Source organism: Dreissena polymorpha, chromosome 5 (assembly GCF_020536995.1).
Source record: "Dreissena polymorpha isolate Duluth1 chromosome 5, UMN_Dpol_1.0, whole genome shotgun sequence".
In the NCBI taxonomy this organism is placed as follows: domain Eukaryota; kingdom Metazoa; phylum Mollusca; class Bivalvia; order Myida; family Dreissenidae; genus Dreissena; species Dreissena polymorpha.
The window spans coordinates 27,062,369-27,082,462 of record NC_068359.1 but is presented as its reverse complement, the minus strand read 5'-3'; the positions used below and the strand labels follow the sequence as shown (position 1 = coordinate 27,082,462).

General features: G+C 36.7%; 1 protein-coding gene across 1 annotated transcript in view; it reads left to right on the top strand.

The window, feature by feature from the left end:
* LOC127880591 (uncharacterized) overlaps window positions 1-16,859 on the top strand; it is a 39,354-nt gene extending 22,495 nt beyond the window's left edge. Inside the window, exons 3-5 of the mRNA XM_052427908.1 lie at window positions 5,048-5,409; window positions 6,007-6,072; window positions 16,584-16,859. Coding sequence (XP_052283868.1) covers window positions 5,048-5,400 — 353 coding nt within the window. The 3' untranslated portion in view covers window positions 5,401-5,409; window positions 6,007-6,072; window positions 16,584-16,859. The remainder of the gene's footprint in view (window positions 1-5,047; window positions 5,410-6,006; window positions 6,073-16,583) is intronic.
* Window positions 16,860-20,094: the final 3,235 nt, after the last annotated feature.

The following is a 20,094-nucleotide window of genomic DNA, read 5'->3' as shown; positions in this document are numbered from 1 at the left end:
GAAGTAGTTGTTTCTGATTGGAAAAGGATATTTTTTTGTTCCTGGCCAAAAAAGTCATAACTTTTATGTTGACCTTTTCGGGCTATTGAAAATGTATTCGGGCTATTATTTTTTTTATCTGACAAGCCTGAAGGGCTCTTGGTCTTAAATATTTAGCGTGAAGACTGATGCTTATATAAACGGTCATGTTCCAGAAAACGTGATCTCAGCATTAAACAAAACTTTTCATCACCCTGTCAAATTGGAGTATTTTTCCCTAATCCCAGTAAACAAGCAGTTCGTGACCGTTTTAACATCCGTCTGACCGCCAAATAACCAAGGCTTAAGAGCATCCCTACATGTATGATAGTTTGAATTGAGTTCAGTCAGCTTACTAGGACAAAAGTGTTACTATGCATAGGGCTACCACATTCGGTATGTAGTAACATCTAATAGTTCTCTACCAAGTTTGTTCAAATTATGCCCCTTTGGTCAAATTTGACCCTGCGCGGGGGTCACAAAACTGACCATACACTAATGGGGCCTATTTTGTGAAACCTTTAAAAATCTTCTTGTCCATAACCATTGGGCCTAGGGCTACCAAATTTGGTATGTATAGACAATAAACTTCTACCACATTTGTTCAAATAATGCCTCTGGGTAAACTTTGACCCTGCACCTGGGGGTCACAAAATTGAATAAATGCGAATAAAGCGCCTATTTTGTAAAATCTTTAAAAAAATCTTCTTGTCAAAAAACGTTCGGACTATTGCTACCAAATTTGATATGCAGTAACATCATTCTTATAGTCCTCTTATACCAAGTTTGTTCAAATTATGCCCTTTGGGTCAAATTTGACCCGCCGGTCACAAAATTGAACATTATATACGCTCATATCTTGCTTATTTTGTGAAAACTTTTAAAATTTTCTTGTCCTTAACTCTAGGACCTAGGGCTACCACATTTTGTATGTAGTGAGATATAGTAGTCCTCTACAAAGTTTGCTCAAATTATGCCCCTGAGGTTAAATTTGACCCAGCCCAGGGCGTCACAAAAGTGTACATGTGCTTAAATAGGGCCTATATTTAAGTATTTGCACATGCCAAGAATATTTGTTTCAGCCTTTTCTTCAGCATTGCAGTGATACAGGGCTATCATGGCCCTCTTGTTTGTTATTTGTGGATATTTCATGCTCGTCAGGAGATGCCTGCCCACCGACACTTCCAGAGCTGCCATCATCGACACTGGTGTCATCAGCATGTGACCTGGCATAAATGAAATACATAAATCTTATATATATATATATATATATATTTATTTATTTATTTATTTATATATTGTATCGTTTAATAATCTTGTTGTGGCATTGTAGATATGGTGCCTGCCTAGCCATTGGGAGGCCACAAGTTTGATCCCTACTTGGGGAGGGTTCTCATGATCTTTACAAAATCACTATGTACTGGTTTTTTACGGGAAACAGACTTGAGAGTGTCTCAATAAGCCTAAGGCTTTGGATGCAGTCTAGCTAAAATGAAGAAGTTTATTATTATACATACATCAATCTTAATGTTTATTTGAATGGTTTTCAATAAAGTTAATATTAATTTCCTAGTCCTACCACATAAAGTATGTTATGTTTTGTTCTCACAAAAACAATTCACGTCCATATTAAAAAAGTGGTTGTTAATCTTAAGAATCTTTGAACTAGAGGCATGTTACTGTTTAGTTAAAATTATATCTACATAAATATATACATAAATGCACAACCCTATAAAGAATAAATAGCCATTTTTAGAGACGATATATATTGATATCATTACCCATAAAATCATTCAATCTGATCCCTGGAATTACTCTAACTCGGTGGACTGTAAGAATCATCATGACTGATCAGCACTTTCAAACACCTATAAAAAAAGTAATAGCAAGATATAAATGCATGTTTCTTTTATATAAATACAACAACAAGCAAATATACTGATTAAATGCAAATAACAATACAATTTAAATTCAAAGGAGGTACTTCATACTCAAATTCAAATAACCAAGTGCCTAAGTGATAAACTAGAAATAAAGGTCTGATGTTTTCAAATGTTATTGAATAATATTGCTACATACATGTATAAATATGCATGATCTGAGTGTCATATAACATACATGTTTTAACTGTTGTTGTTTTTTGCACTATTTTGTAATGAAAAGTTTTAGTAAAAATGCGTGGTCTATAATTAATTTATTTTGATTGCATATATTATTATGCCCCCCTTCGAAGAAGAGGGGGTATATTGTTTTGCACATGTTGGTCTGTCGGTCTGTCCACCAGATGGTTTCCGGATGATAACTCAAGAACGCTTAGGCCTAGGATCATGAAACTTCATAGGTACATTGATCATGACTGGCAGATGACCACTATTGATTTTCAGGTCACTAGGTCAAAGGTCAAGGTCACAGTTACTCGAAATAGTAAAATGGTTTCCGGATGATAACTCAAGAATGCTTAGGCCTAGGATCATGAAACTTCATAGGTACATTGATCATAACTGGCAGATGACCCGTATTGATTTTCAGGTCACTAGGTCAAAGGTCAAGGTCACAGTGACTTGAAATAGTAAAATGGTTTCCGGATGATAACTCAAGAATGCTTATGCCTAGGATCATGAAACTTTACAGGTACATCGATCATGACTGGCAGATGACCCCTATTGATTTTCAGGTCACTAGGTCAAAGGTCAAGGTCACAGTGACTTGAAATAGTAAAATGGTTTCCGGATGATAACTCAAGAATGCTTAGGCCTAGGATCATGAAACTTCATAGGTACATTGATCATAACTGGCAGATGACCCGTATTGATTTTCAGGTCACTAGGTCAAAGGTCAAGGTCACAGTTACTCAAAACAGTAAAATGGTTTCTGGATGATAATCCAAGAATGCTTACGCCTAGGATCATGAAACTTCATGGGAACATTAATCATGACTGGCAGATGACCCCTATGGATTTTCAGGTCACTAGGTCAAAGGTCAAGGTCACAGTGCAGTGACTCGAAACAGTAAAATAATGTCAGGATTATAACTCAAGAATGCTTATGCCTAGGATCATGAATCTTCACAGGTACAATGATAATGACCGGCAGATAAAATCTATTGATTTTCAGCTCACTAGATCAAAGGTCAAGGTCACAGTGACTTGAAATAGTAAAATGGTTTCCGGATGATAACTCAAGAACACTTACGCCTAGGATCATTACACTTCATAGGTACATTGATAATGACTGGCAGATGACCCCTATTAATTTTCAGGTCACAATGTCAAAGGTCAAGGTCACAGTGACTCAGTAAAATGGTTTCCTGATGATAACTCAAGAATAATAAGGCCTAGGATCATGAAACTACATAGGTACATTGATCATGACTGGCAGATGACCCCTATTAATTTTCAGGTCACTAGGTCAAAGGTCAAGGTCACAGTGACAAAAAACGTATTCACACAATGGTTGCCACTACAATTGACAGCCCATATGGGGGGCATGCATTTTTATCCAAACAGCCCTTGTTTATATTATATTCACATACTATGAACAGCATGAGATGTATAAATAATTTAAAACGGGTTGATAGGCTGAAACGGCAATTCATCACCTTTATTAGAGATTAACATGTCATTACTTTCTAGATAGAAATGATCTTTTGCCCGTGGTATTTTGTTGGCACCTTGTTCCTGTTCATGGAGTTTGGACCATTTCTATCCACCAATGATTAGAGCATACCCTGGTGTATCTGCAACATCAATATACGCACAAGGGTTTAAATAAATACAGAAAAAAATAAATTAAAATTAGGCCATATTAAATCAAATTCTTTTTTTTTACCGATTAATACTAAATAATTTAATGTTTATAATAATACTGCTTGCCATCTACATGGTGTAATACTCCTAAAAATAAGATATTTATGTACATCGACATATAAGATATCGATACACTAATGATACCTACCCGTTTGGCGTCGCATCTTGCCTGCTTATAGCTGTAAACCATGCGGTTTTCGTGGCATGATTTCTAGGCATTTTGTGCAGCGTTACATGCTTGCCATATATGCCAAATTGTCCCACAGCAGGCCTTTACCTTGCCAGTTTGGAAAAAATCATATAATTTATAGTTATATACTTTGTAAGGTTATTATAGAATAAAATTCATATATAATAAGCATTAGACACTTCTTTCTTTAAAAAAAAAACACAAAAAAAAAACAACAATGAAAATTGGGATTTTTTTTGTTCAATATTGGTTTGGAATCGGGTACCTTTTAGGGCAATTTTTACATAGCAGAAACTCCCTGATATAATATAAAGTAATTGTTCAATAATGAATATGTGCCATTTTATTGCTACAGTAGCCAAAATAATACATGTTTTCAGAATTATTGATTTATAAACATGAGTAATGAAGTACATGTACTTTGACTGTCAATACATGGCATGTCTATAAATAGAAACTGAGTTCCTGGGAAAGAGACACTTTCTGACCTTGTTTGCTTTTGTGTGGTTAATTGTCAGATTACTGTACAGTGCAATATATTTTATAAATAAACAAATATAAAATTATACAAAATAGATACTCTTTAAATAGGTATAGTTGGATTTTAAGAAGTTTTCAAACGTATGTATGCAATTAATTGAGAAATTTCAAAACATTGTATAAATAAGTACTCTTAAAAAATTTAAGTCATGCCTTGTGGTTGGATTGTAAGAAGTGTTCAAAGGTAGGTAATAATTTTAATAATTAATTTTAGCATTATGCGGTTATTATTGGTTTTGTGAGAAAATAGATAAAAACGCATCAATATTTCTTCAGTCACATTTCAACATGTCAAACTTCTACACAATAACACTGATACTGAAGTTTATTGTCACACTTAACTATTTTTTTATTGGAATCTATGCATACATTTTAGATGTGTAAAGGCTTATTTATAACAATTTATGCGTAATACAATATCACTGCAGTATGTTTAATAAGATTATTTAACATTTACAGTAATTCAATATCTTGATGTTACTCTGTTTTGCAGTAGACAAGTGTGCTGTGAGTCCCACAGGAGACAGGCTGTACATCACCAGCCACAGGCAGGACAAGCTTCTCACCCTGGCCAGGGATGGCACACTCCTGGCTACATACACAGACCCAGCACTAGTGCGCCCATCTGGTCTACATGTGACCCCTGCAGGCCAGGTGCTGGTCTGTGGATGGCTGCCCCCCACTGTACTACAGGTGGGCTGGGAGGGAGAGAGTAAGCTGGCTAATCTTGCTACTCAGGAGGATGGAGTGTGGTACCCAGTGTCAGTCTGCTACAGCAGCACAACATCATCCATCATTGTGGGACTGGTGGTGGACGACAACATCCTGGTGTTCAGAGTGGAATAGTGTGTACATGTATGTATTAGTTGTTGTAATTAGTGATTAGTACTTCAATTACAATGTGTTGTTTAGCATAAGAACATTGAAGTGTGTTATATTTCAATACAACAGTGTGTGTGTAGTTGTTGATGCAACTTTTTTGTGTACACATATAGTAATTTACTAATACAATGTGAAGTTTTTTTAAATATTAGATCTTATACATATTATGTTATGTTGTCATAACATTTTTCATTATGGTCATTTAATTTAAAAGTTTTTTAAAGCTGTGCATGAAAAAACAAAGCACTTCAACTGCACATTTAATGTTTGTACATAGATGCACATGTACATAGCACTTAAAGCTATTTTTAGACTTTCATTTCGAGATACACAATGGTATAAAATCTATATTGATGCAATTTGTTTTTATAAAATATGATATAGTTGTAGTAATCTTATGAGGAGTATATTTTGATATATAATGTTTACATACTATTTACATATGATATTTAATTATTTACTTTGTTTTATGCTGTTGAACATTTAGTATTTATTTGTTATTACCTTTATATAAAATGTGTTTGAGTCCTAAATATACAAGAAATACATCAAGCTATTCTTCTGCTCCAGTCGCTGCTGAGTCAGGACAACGATGCTGAGGATGTGGTGGACAAGAATGACCTGACTACGCAGAAGGTAACAATATTCACGCTTAAATTGTCAGGTATTTTCTGGGGGAAAATGCAATTTTGGGACTCGGATTTTTTTCCCACGAAAAAGTTCATTGATTAAGGAAAAACAAATTTAATAAAAATTCTTTGTAATACTTCAAATTTAATACCAATAAAATCATAGTATGATAGTTATATACTTTGTTAGAACTTATTGAAATATGATTGAGATATTATTATCATAAGGCACTTATTTAAGAACAAATAAAATTCTTCGGGTATGGGTCCGTTTATCAGACCCATAAATACACCAGGAAAGGGCCGACTTGTGTAATTCCTGTTTATTAAGAATGCAAAAAAAGATGAGGTTGTATAGAACAGTATGAATTTTCATAAGGAAAAATATCCTCTTTAATTGTTTGTATATTACAAAATCATTGATATTTGTCCATATGAAATGTCGTCGTAAAAAAAACGGTTTATGGACACAGCAGTTAATGCGTGGATTTTTTCAAATGGGAAAAATAAATGCGGTATTAATGTCAGTTATTTTCCGGTGTGTTGAAAATCAACAAAAAATAATGTCTCACAATTAATAGAAATAAAGTTAAGATGCGTAGGGATTAAATCACAAGTGCGAAGCACGAGTGATTTGAAACCACGCATCTAAACTTCCGGCCGTGGGTTATTCGACAACAACCTATAACGTACACAAATTATTTCGATTCTAACACGATTTTTACTAAAGATTTATAGAATGTATCTTATTTTTCTTGCATACTATTTTATGTGAAGCTATGCCCATAAAAATAGCTTTCGGCTGTTCTGTCGATCAGATCACCGCCCTCAATAACAGCCAAACTGGATGGAAAAAACCCATTTCATTTCTGCTGGTGGAAAATGTATCGGCATGTTTTATTTAGCTACAGCGCGTGCATTCAGTGTATAAGCTCCGCCCATAATTTGTTGCAGAATAACCCATGGACGATTTTCTTATTTGTTTATATGAAATTTGGCACGTGCCGTGTTAGAATAATGATTTTACAGTATATAAATATAACATGTCTGACAGGGTGACAGTAAATTTGTCAACTTGAGGAAATACTGTCAACCGAGGCGAAGCCAAGGTTGACAGCATTTTTCTGAAAGTTGACAAATTTACTGTCACCCTGTCAGACATGTAATATTTATATTATTATACCGAACAAACTTTTCAAACATGAACAATTTATATGAACCATGAACAATTTTAATATTCAATAATTGTGTTTAATTTCAGCAATAAACAACCATTAATATGTTGAATGGTTCAGATTTTCGGGCCGAGCAAAATGAACTTTGCTTTATTTGGCACAGACCTAGTAATCTATTTATCCCATCAATTTTCTTTGTCTTCAATTTTTTCTTAAAAAATATATTACCGAACCAGCTTTCCGTTTTTTATTTTCATCACTTGATTACGCAATTTATGACGTACTCGTGTGACGTCATTTCGGTGGCGAAACATTTGGGGACAACAATATGGAAGTGGTGTTTTTTTTTAACAGTAAAATATTTGTTTAAAGCATCGAACGAATCCAAAACGTATTTCGGATTGAGTGTTTGTCATGCATAACACCTTAAGAACAGACACTGGAAGTGTATATCGTTGTTACAATTTTATTGTTATTTGCATTGAATTAAAGTTGCCATTGAGGTAAGCGTGTCGTTTATACTAAATTGATTTTTTTTATGACTCCTGTCAAAGCTTAAATAATGGCATTAATCTATTTTACAGCACAGTTTCAGCTGCAATCAATATTTTAATTATCCAAATACAACGGAAAGGCAAAACTGCGTACTGCGCATGCGCAAATGGGACAGTATAAGTTTCGAACATTCCGTACGTGATTGCTAAGGCAGCGGGATACAGTATTTTTTTGTCAGTAAATTTTTTCCCGCTGGTAGCACGTGATTGCTATGGCAGCGGGATACAGTATATTTTGGACAGTAAATTTATTCCCACTGGATCTGACAGTATTTCTATGTCACGATTGCCTATGGGAGTTTAGCATTGTGAATAAAAGTGAGGTACAATGTATAATAATGTTACTTGTGTATTAAGAATGTTAAAGATGAAGAGGACAAGAATGATATGATTTCACAGAAGGTAAAATGGTGTCTTTTCTTGTGTATATCCTTTTAAAAACACGACTTCTTTTACTTGAGGATCAATAACTAAAAACCTTTTCAGCTCGATGCTTCCCAACTGATTCATAAGAAACCTCATTAACACAACACCTCAAGAATTTATGTCATTCCCATGCAGACCTTTAGTTTTTTAAAAAGTTGTGAGATATTTAATGAAGCTTGGAATGCCTTGGTTGTATAGAGCCTAGCTGTTTGCAAGGAGATGTAAAGTTTTTAGTATGTATATAGTGTTGCTGTTATTTGTCAAATTTGGGGTCTGAAATCAACCCTATTTACAATCCTAAAACAAGATATTTTTCCCAAACGACTGCCTTAAATTTCCAATTGAAGATAAAGAAAAATAAATGTATCACAATATCAAGTTAATCTCCCTACCCAGCTCTATTACTTGAACCTTATTTCATGTAAATACAATATTGAAAACGCTTATTCTCAATTATATAGTATTTGTAAGCAAAAAACCAACAACACCAATGTCCCAATTTGTGGTCAAATCACCTAGAATTTTCCCTATTGGAAGGACTCCGGCCTCATTCCACAAACTTAAGTTAAGTCTGCTTACAGTCTGTTGTTGAGTGTTTTTTCAAGAAACATATGAGCCTTTCTCTGGGATAATGGGACTAAATGCACGTGCGTAAAGTGTGGTCCCAGATTAGCCTGTGTAGTCTGTACAGGGACTAAATGCATGTGTGTAAAGTGTGGTCCCAGATTAGCCTGTGTAGTCTGCACATGGACTAAATGCATGTGTGTAAAGTGTGGTCCCAGATTAGCCTGTGAAGTCTGCACAGGGACTAAATGCATGTGTGTAAAGTGTGGTCCCAGATTAGCCTGTGTAGTCTGTACAGGGACTAAATGCATGTGTGTAAAGTGTGGTCCCAGATTAGCCAGTGCAGTCTGCACAGGGACTAAATGCATGTGTGTAAAGTGTGGTCCCAGATTAGCCTGTGTAGTCTGTACAGGGACTAAATGCATGTGTGTAAAGTGTGGTCCCAGATTAGCCTGTGTAGTCTGTACAGGGACTAAATGCACGTGCGTAAAGTGTGGTCCCAGATTAGCCTGTTTAGTCTGTACAGGGACTAAATGCAAGTGCGTAAAGTGTGGTCCCAGATTAGCCTGTGTAGTCTGTACATGGACTAAATGCATGTGTGTAAAGTGTGGTCCCAGATTAGTCTGTGTAGTCTGCACAGGGACTAAATGCATGTGTGTAAAGTGTGGTCCCAGAGAAGCCTGTGTAGTCTGTACAGGGACTAAATGCATGTGTGTAAAGTGTGGTCCCAGATTAGCCTGTGTAGTCTGCACAGGGACTAAATGCATGTGTGTAAAGTGTGGTCCCAGATTAGCATGTGTAGTCTGCACAGGAACTAAATGCATGTGCGTAACGTGTGGTCACAAAATAGCCTGATTAGTCTGCACAGGGACTAAATGCATGTGTGTAAAGTGTGGTACCAGATTAGCCTGTGTAGTCTGCACAGGGACTAAATGCATGTGTGTAAAATGTGGTCCCAGATTAGCATGTGTAGTCTGCACAGGGACTAAATGCATGTGTGTAAAGTGTGGTCCCAGATTAGCCTGTGTAGTCTGCACAGGGACTAAATGCATGTGTGTAAAGTGTGGTCCCATATTAGCCTTTGTAGTCTGCACAGGGACTAAATGCATGTGTGTAAAGTGTGGTCCCATATTAGCCTGTGTAGTCTGTACAGGGACTAAATGCATGTGCGTAAAGTGTGGTCCCAGATTAGCCTGTGTAGTCTGCACAGGGACTAAATGCATGTGTGTAAAGTGTGGTCCCATATTAGCCTTTGTAGTCTGCACAGGGACTAAATGCATGTGTGTAAAGTGTGGTCCCAGATTAGCCTGTGTAGTCTGCACAGGGACTAAATGCATGTGTGTAAAGTGTGGTCCCATATTAGCCTTTGTAGTCTGCACAGGGACTAAATGCATGTGTGTAAAGTGTGGTCCCATATTAGCCTGTGTAGTCTGTACAGGGACTCAATACATGTGTGTAAAGTGTGGTCCCAGATTAGCCTGTGTAGTCTGTACAGGGACTCAATGCATGTGCGTAAAGTGTGGTCCCAGATTAGCCTGTGTAGTCTGCACAGGGACTAAATGCATGTGTGTAAAGTGTGGTCCCATATTAGCCTTTGTAGTCTGCACAGGGACTAAATGCATGTGTGTAAAGTGTGGTCCCATATTAGCCTGTGTAGTCTGCACAGGGACTAAATGCATGTGTGTAAAGTGTGGTCCCAGATTAGCATGTGTAGTCTGCACAGGGACTAATTGCATGTGTGTAAAGTGTGGTCCCAGATTAGCCTGTGTAGTCTGTACAGGGACTAAATGCATGTGTGTAAAGTGTTGTCCCAGATTAGCCTGTGTAGTCTGTACAGGCAAATCAGGGACGATACTTTCCATATTTACAGAATTTTTCTTATATAGGAAGTCTCTTCTTTAAAAAAAATCTGTCTAGCGGAAAGTGTTGTCCCTTATTAGCCCAGAGTAATATGGGATGATACTTTCCGCTTTTAAGGAATTGTTCATATATAGGAAGTCTCTTCTTTAATAAAAATCTGTCTAGCGGAAAGTGTTGTACCTTATTAGCCTTTGTGGCTGTACAGGCTAATCTAGAACAAAACTTAGTGCACAATTTATAAAGACCTGTTTTCTAAGAATGAGGCTTAAAGTAAGTCCCCCTACCGTCTGTTAACAAGTTGTACAAGATAATACCAGGTGGGCCTTGTTCTGGGATAATAGTGCTTAATGCATTTTAGTGCCATCTACAGGATAGCCTGTGCTAACAGAGTCATATGGGATGATACTTTCCGCTTTTGAGGAAATTTTCGTTTAAAGGGAATTTGTATGCCCCCAGTAGGGTGGCATATAGCAGTTTAACTGTCCGTCAGTCAGTCAGTCAGTATGTCAGTCTATCCGGCCGTCCGAAAAAAAAAATTAACATTGGCCATAACTTTTGCAATATTGAAGATAGCAACTTGATATTTGTCATGCATTTTTATCTCATGGAGCTGCACATTTTGAGTGGTAAAATTTCAAGGTTAAGATAATACTATAAGGTCTAGGGTCGAAAATACAAATCCAAGGAAAGTAATTAGCTTTAATGGAGATAATTATCTGACCTGCCAAATAATATATATTTTTTTAATATATCAAAGCAGCGCAGTAGGGGGCATTGTGTTTCTGACAAACATATCATGGTAAAAGGTCAAGGTCATCCTTCAAGGTCTAAGGTCGAAAATACAAATCCAAGGGAAGTAATAAGCTTTAAAGGGCGATAATTATTATATATAATAGTATGAAACCATACAACTGAAGCATAATCAAAATGACATTTTATGGTCAAGCCAAGCACACAATGTCACTTTTTGGCATACAAGTATCTTAGGTACGTTAAGGTTACCTGTGAATCTACAGTCACGGTAGTGGTTTATAATTAATTGCTACTAAAAATAGAGATTTGACAGAGACAATTATTTTCAAGGGAAGTAATTTATACAATTATAAATCTCAGATTATATATTTCCCTACCAAGAATTTAAGTTATTTTCACAGTTACTGTACAGATTTTGTATTTTGTTTATTTATAACTTAAATGATTGATTTGTCAAAGATTTTTTATGCCCCCTTTCGAAGAAAAGGGGGCATATAGTGATCGGACTGTCCGTCTGTCTGTCCTTCTGTCTGTCTGTCCGTCGCACTTTGCGTTTAGGTTTCGAAAAATGCTCATAACTTCTATGTCCCTTGAGATATAACCTTCATATTTGCTATGCATGTGTATATAGACAAGGCCTTTCCATACGCATACAAAATTTTACCCCTGTGACCTTGACCTTGAACTTAGGGTCCACGTTTAGGTTTCGAAATCTGCGTATAGGTTTCGAAAAATGCTCATAACTTATATGTCCCTTGAGATATAACCTTCATATTTGGTATGCATGTGTATATGGACAAGGCCTTTCCATACGCACAAAAATTTTGGCCCATGTGACCTTGACCTTGAAGTTAGGGTCCGCATTTAGGTTTCGAAATCTGCGTTTAGGTTTTGAAAAAAGCTCATAACTTCTATGTCCCTTGAGATATAACCTTCATATTTGATATGCATGTGTATATAGACAAGGCCTTTCCATACACACACAATTTTTGACCCCTGGACCTTGACTTTGAACTTAGGGTTCGCGTTTAGGTTTCGAAACCTGCGTTTAGGTTTCGAAAAAAGCTGATAACTTCTATCAAGCGTTTATAGGGGGCATAAGTCATCCTATGGTGACAGCTCTTGTTTTTAAATGATATAACTATCATTTCTTTCCTGTACTAATTTGTGAATGGTTGGTTTCATTACTTACCTGTGGACTTATGTACATAGATACATGATGAACTGTGGCAATGATCTCTTTGATAAACCACAGGCCTTGCTGGTCAGCGATGTCTGACTTGGTCATTTTTTACTGTGTACAGACCCCCCCCCCCCCCACGCGGTAGGGTGGCATATAGCAGTTGAACTGTCAGTCCATCTGTCTGTCTGTCAGTCGTCGGTCCGAAAACTTTAACATTGGCCATAACTTGTGCAATATTGAAGATAGAAACTTGATATTTGGCATGCATGTGTATCTCATGAAGCTGCACATTTTGAGTGGTGAAAAGTCAAGGCCATCCTTCAATGTTGAAGGTGAATAACAAAATCCAAGGGAAGTAATAAGCTTTAAAGGGAGATTAATTCTATATCTGCCAAATGATAAATAGAAATTTTATTTCAAAGCGGCGCTGTAGGGGGCATTTTGTTTCTGACGAACACATCTCTTGTTTCTAAACAAAAATCAAGTCTTAGTCAAAAAGTGTCGTCTTAGGTTAGCCTATGAGGACTCCACTGGCTTATGTGGGAAGACACTTTACACATTCATTAAGTCCCGTTTTTCAAGAGCGATGCTCAAGTTAAGTCCATTTAAGGGTTGTATTTATACATTCTTATGATACATTATTTTGAGAATAAATTTGGTATATCAAACAATATGTGGTTATTGGGACAATGGTGTTCATGTTAATGCAAATTAAAAATAATTGTTAAGAGATACTAATGTAAGCAATGTGTGATTGAATTCAGAGCGCTTAAAATTCAATGACTCTTGTGCTTTTTTAAACTTTTCTCACAGTGGTGAAGTCTCAATATATTTATAAATTACTGTAAACAAGTATCCAAACTAGAAAACTAATTCTTATATAATTGTGGAAACTTAATTTATTTAAATAAAGAAAGAATGGACATAAAATGCAATAATAAATACAATAAAAATGTATTAAGAGAACCTATGAATTTTGACTTGGTCACAGATTAGCAGAATAGTAATTTTCTAAAAATTATAATATACAGTCAAAACCTGTTGGCTCAAACTTGCTTGGCTCGACTTTCCGGTTTGCTCGAAGCATCTATTTTTGTATTGCTAAATATTCATATACATTTATGTCAGATGGCTCGGATTTGCAGGGGTGGGATTAATATCTCATATTTTTTTAAGTCCACGTCACAATTTTCACGTTGTTTTGTTTGCCTTGCTCTAAAGCGCCTAGGGTAGCATAAAGATGTTACTTGATTAAAGGCTCCCTATAAATTCAAACATGTTATTGACTCAATCATTAATTGATTTGAGTAAAAGATGACAATCTGGCGTATTTGTAGATGCTATAATATTATGGCTGGAACGGCTGCATCACAATATGGTTTATTAAACAATCCATCCAGAAGGCCAAAAGCCCAAGTGGACAAAGCATTGGCATACAGTGTTTACAAAATACACATTTTATGATTATACAAAATAAAGTTATACTATAATAGTTAGAGTTACAGTTTTAATATGTCAACTTGAAGGAAGAGACAATCTTGTATCTATGGGTCATGTCATTCTTAAAGGGATCTTTTCACGCTTTGGGAAATTGACAAAACTGAAAAAAGTTGTTTCAGATTCGTAAGTTTTCGTTTTAGTTATGATATTTATGAGGAAACAGTAATACTGAACATTAACCATGCTCTAATATAGCCATTATATGCATCTTTTGACGATTTTAAAACCTGAAAATTATAAAGCGTTGCAACGCGAAACGATTGAATAATTTGGAGAGTTCTGTTTTTGTCGTGAAATTTTGTGAAACTACGAAGATTGCTTATATAAGGTATAAAATACGTCATGAATGTGTACTCGGCAGAATAGCTCAGTAGGCTAAAGCGTTTTTACTTCAGAATTCTGGCAGGACTCCAGGGGTCACTGGTTCGAAACCTGCTCCGGGCAATGTTCTTTTCCTTTTTTTATTTTTTTTCTTGATTTTTTACTGGAGCTTTTACGATCCAATGTTTACATTTATCAATATAAAGCATTTAATGAATAAGTTAATAAAATGCCAAAATCTGTGAAAAGGCCCCTTTAAATTAAAACACAAGCAAATAAAGTAATACATGTGTTGTTTAATACTTGGGCGATGTGCATATAATGCTTATATATTTCTTTGTTTCTTAGCGTTATTCCTTACATAAGATCATTGTTTGATTGATTGTGTAACTGTTTTAAAATAGTGATTACTTAAAAATGTCAAGTATATAAATTCTGTTCTTACTGATTCAAAAGAAGAAAGTAGTACGGAGATTAGGCAGTATGAATACTCTTCAACTGGAGATGTAAATCTATTGCAGATTTATGTTAGTAAACAAAAGTATATTCAGATCGGTCAATGGATCGAATTCTGGATGGCTAAAACTTTTGTTGTCAGTCCAGGCAAGTTAGAGTCATTGGGTTTCGACTTTTTTCAGCAAAAAATGTTTGCATTGTATTTAAACTAAGGAATACACAGGACTAAAAAAATCGTAATTATTGTTCTTCATGAACAATCATAAATTTAGATTAAAAATAAATAAAATAAATCTTGTCAAACACATTTCTAAAAACATGTCGATTAAGTACTGTAAATTTGTTATAATTTGTGGTACACTAATTAATGTTGATTTCATGGGTTTACTGATCCACGAAATTTACTCAAACACATAACAAAATGATCCAAGCAAATTCGTGTTTTTTTCAACAAGTAAGAAATGCACGAATTTACATGTCAACAAAAAAGTATTTTTTTAAAAAACCTCCAAGTGTTATGCCAACTAATATAAATGATTTTCCAGGATCAAGGGTGCAGCATTCCAGTCTCTAGCTTGAATTGTTGACCAATATTTTGCATCTGTTTCATCAGTCAGTGCCTTTTTCAAAGTTGTAGTTTTTCTGGAAGGGGCATGATTCTGGGCTATTTTTCCTTTTTATGGAATCATTTTTTTTCAAATTTGAGAGTTCTGTGGGTCACAATTTAAAGAAGTTTGTGACTAGAATTTTCGCAATTTTAAGAAGTTTGCTACTCATTTCTTCACTATAATTAAAATTCAAGAATCATGTTTCTTTCACAAAATGAATGGGTCAAAGGATGATACAAAACATGACAAAAAACACGTCCTGTGATCGGATTTGTGTTTGTGGGCAATTGGGTAATATGTTTTCAGAAACTTGTGTTTTCCGTCAACATATCAAGCAAAGTTTATGATAGCAATTTACTTGGAAAAAAATCATTTCTTGGTATTGGTTACTGTGAAAATGTGGATTTTTAGGCGTCACCAAAGAAAGGGCAAACTAGTGTTGTCAGCGTGTAGTATTTAAGGGCAAGTGGCCTATAACATAATTCAAATCCAATGTATATGAGCAGTACAATATATGGAAAAGTAAAGTGATACATATAATGAGTACAATTTAAAAACAATATTAAGAAGATGATTTTCTATTATTTTTTTGTCTTTATACAGGAAAAAGACTTCTTTAAAATGGGGCTTAATGCATGTGCTTAAATCGTTGTCGTTTTCCTAGATTAGCTTGTGCAATCCACACAGGCATATTTGGGACAACAATTTCATATGTTAAGTATTTTTGTTGAAAATAAATATCCTCTTTATGAAAATCCAGTCTAGTCAAAAAGTGTCCTTCCTGATTAGCTTGTGTGGACTTCACATGTTAATCTGTGACGACTATTTGTAATATTTAGGAGCCGCATATTGGTTAATGAAGTTACATCATTATGAATATACAGGTTGGTATACAGTGTATTAATAGCCAACAATGTTTTAATACGAAATGGTTTGATTATATTAATTTTCGTGCTATTGAGGACAATAAACCAATGAAGTGCCAGATTAGAAATTCATTAGAATAAAATTTTGCTTATTAAACACCTTCACAACCAATTGAGAGGCATAGTTTCGTATAGATTGTAATATAAACATTTTTTACAAGTTCACATCACCCACTGTGCTGTTGTTTTCAGGACAGCACCACCATTGATATCGAGTTGGCCCAGCAACAGCACCAGTCCGGCCTGCAGGAGCCCTAGACCAGGACGACCCTTCCACTCCCCTGACCCATAGCTCATCATACTTGATATCCGGAAAAATGGGGCCTAATATGCATTTGCTTAAATTGTTGTCACAGATAAGCCTGTGCAGTTTGCACAGGCTAATAATGGACAACACTTTCCTATTAAAGGTATTTTTCATTGAACAAATAATCCTCTTTATGAAAATCCAGTCTAGTCAGAAAGTACCCTCCCTTATTAGCTTACCGGTATGTGAATTCCACATGCTTATCTGAGACGACACTTTCTAACATTAGTGATCCGCATATTGGCTCATGAAAATACATTTCTGGAAATGGAGTAAAGATTATAGATATTAATTTACAGATAAGTATAATACAAATTGACTTAATTGTATTTATGTTCATGCTATTAAGGACAAGGAACCAATAAAATGCCAGATTAGAAATTCATGTTGTTGAAAACCTTCACAGCCAGTCAAGATATAGATAGTAATATAATTTATTACAAGTTCCTATCACCCACTGTGTTGTTTTTGTTTTCAGCAGACACCAGCATTGATATCGAGTTGGACCAGCAACCGCACCAGTCCCGCCTGCAGGAGCCCCAGTCCAGAATGACTCTACCCCTCCCCTGACTTCTAACTCCTCCCCCTTGACCTCCTGCCTCAAAAAGTCAGCATCGTTAAACAACTCCGTTCTGCAGGAAATTCTGAGTATGATTCTGTTTTGAACAAACGCAATGCCCACGTCACGTTTTTTCAAACATAAGCCTGGGTAGATTTGTTGAGCTAGACTTTCGCGTGGGCCTGGAAAGGACGAGTGTTACAGACACAAACGGTTATAGCAGTAGTTATGGTAACGCTAACAGTCAGTTGTTGCTGTTGGACATCACAACAAATATCATGAAGAATAAAAAGTTCAATAACTTGTTCCAATCTTTATGGGACAAACAGAAATTGAAAGGGAGAAAATCAAGGAACAATAAAAGCGTAAGCTTTCCTAGTGGGCTACATCTGCTGTTGATCGTTTGGACAACAGTAGGGTTACGGACTGCCCCAGATTGTCCTCTCAGCAATCAAAATATCATAATAGAACAAACTTGTGGCAATGTTAATGACAAAGAAAGGCAATAATGACTTGGTTGTGAATACCCAGAGCATGATACATCCATGCTGACACAGAAAGGCAGTAATGACTTGGTTGTGAACACCCAAAGTACGATACATCCGTGCTGACACAGAAAGGCAGTAATGACTTGGTTGTGAACACCTAGAGCACGATACATCCGTGCTGACACAGAAAGGCAGTAATGACTTGGTTGTGAACACCTAGAGCACGATACATCCCTGCTGACACAGAAAGGCAGTAATGACTATGCTGTGAACACCCACAGCACAATACATCCATGCTGACACAGAAAGGCAGTAATGACTATGCTGTGAACACCCATAGCAAGATATATATATGCTGACACAGGAAGGCAGTAATGACTATGCTGTGAACACCCAGAGCACAATACATCCATGCTGACACAGAAAGGCAGTAATGACTATGCTGTGAACACCCATAGCAAGATATATATATGCTGACACAGAAAGGCAGTAATGACTATGCTGTGAACACCCAGAGCAAGATATATCCATGCTGACACAGAAAGGCAGTAATGACTATGCTGTGAGCACCCAGAGCAAGATATATCCATGCTGACACAGAAAGGCAGTAATGACTATGCTGTGAACACCCAGAGCAAGATATATCCATGCTGACACAGAAAGGCAGTAATGACTATGCTGTGAACACCCAGAGCACAATACAGCCATGCTGACACAGAAAGGAAGTAATTACTTGGTTTTGAACACCCAGAGCAAGATATATCCATGCTGACACAGAAAGGCAGTAATGACTATGCAGTGAAAACCCTGAGCAAGATATATCCATGCTGACACAGAAAGGCAGTAATGACTATGCAGTGAACACCCAGAGCACAATACATCCATGCTGACACAGAAAGGCAGTAATGACTTGGTTGTGAACACCTAGAGCAAGATATATCCATGCTGACACAGAAAGGCAGTTATGACTGTGCTGTGAGCACCCAGAGCAAGATATATCCATGCTGACACAGAAAGGCAGTAATGACTTGGTTTTGAACACCTAGAGCACGATACATCCGTGCTGACACCGGAAGGCAGTAATGACTATGCTGTGAACACCCACAGCACAATACATCCATGCTGACACAGAAAGGCAGTAATGACTATGCTGTGAACACCCACTGCAGAATACATCCATGCTGACACAGAAAGGCAGTAATGACTATGCTGTGAACACCCAGAGCACGATACATTCGTGCTGACACAGAAAGGCAGTAATGACTTGGTTGTGAACACCTAGAGCACGATACATCCGTGCTGACACAGAAAGGAAGTAATGACTTGAGTGTGAACACCTAGAGCACGATACATCCCTGCTGACACAGAAAGGCAGTAATGACTATGCTGTGAACACCCACAGCACAATACATCCATGCTGACACAGAAAGGCAGTAATGACTATGCTGTGAACACCCATAGCAAGATATATATATGCTGACACAGGAAGGCAGTAATGACTATGCTGTGAACACCCAGAGCAAGATATATCCATGCTGACACAGAAAGGCAGTAATGACTATGCTGTGAGCACCCAGAGCAAGATATATCCATGCTGACACAGAAAGGCAGTAATGACTATGCTGTGAACACCCAGAGCACAATACAGTCATGCTGACACAGAACGGAAGTAATGATTTGGTTTTGAACACCCAGAGCAAGATATATCCATGCTGACACAGAAAGGCAGTAATGACTATGCTGTGAACACCCAGAGCAAGATATATCCATGCTGACACAGAAAGGCAGTAATGACTTGGTTGTGAACACCCAGAGCAAGATATATCCATGCTGACACAGAAAGGCAGTAATGACTATGCAGTGAACACCCAGAGCAAGATATATCCATGCTGACACAGAAAGGCAGTAATGACTATGCAGTGAACACCCAGAGCACAATACATCCATGCTGACACAGAAAGGCAGTAATGACTTGGTTGTGAACACCCAGAGCAAGATATATCCATGCCGACACAGAAAGGCAGTAATGACTTGGCTGTGAACACAGAACATGATACACCCATGCTGACACAGAACGGCAGTAATGACTTGACTGTGAACACATAACACGATACACCCATCCTGACACAGAAAGGCAGTAATGACTTTGCTGTGAACACATAGCACAATACATCCATGGTGACACACAAAAGGCAGTAATGACTTGGCTGTGAACACAGAACACCATACATCCATGCTGACACAGAAAGGCAGTAATGACTTGGCTGTGAACACAGTGCTTAATACATCCATGCTGACACAGAAAGGCAGAAATGACTTGGCTGTGAACACAGAGCACAATACATCCAT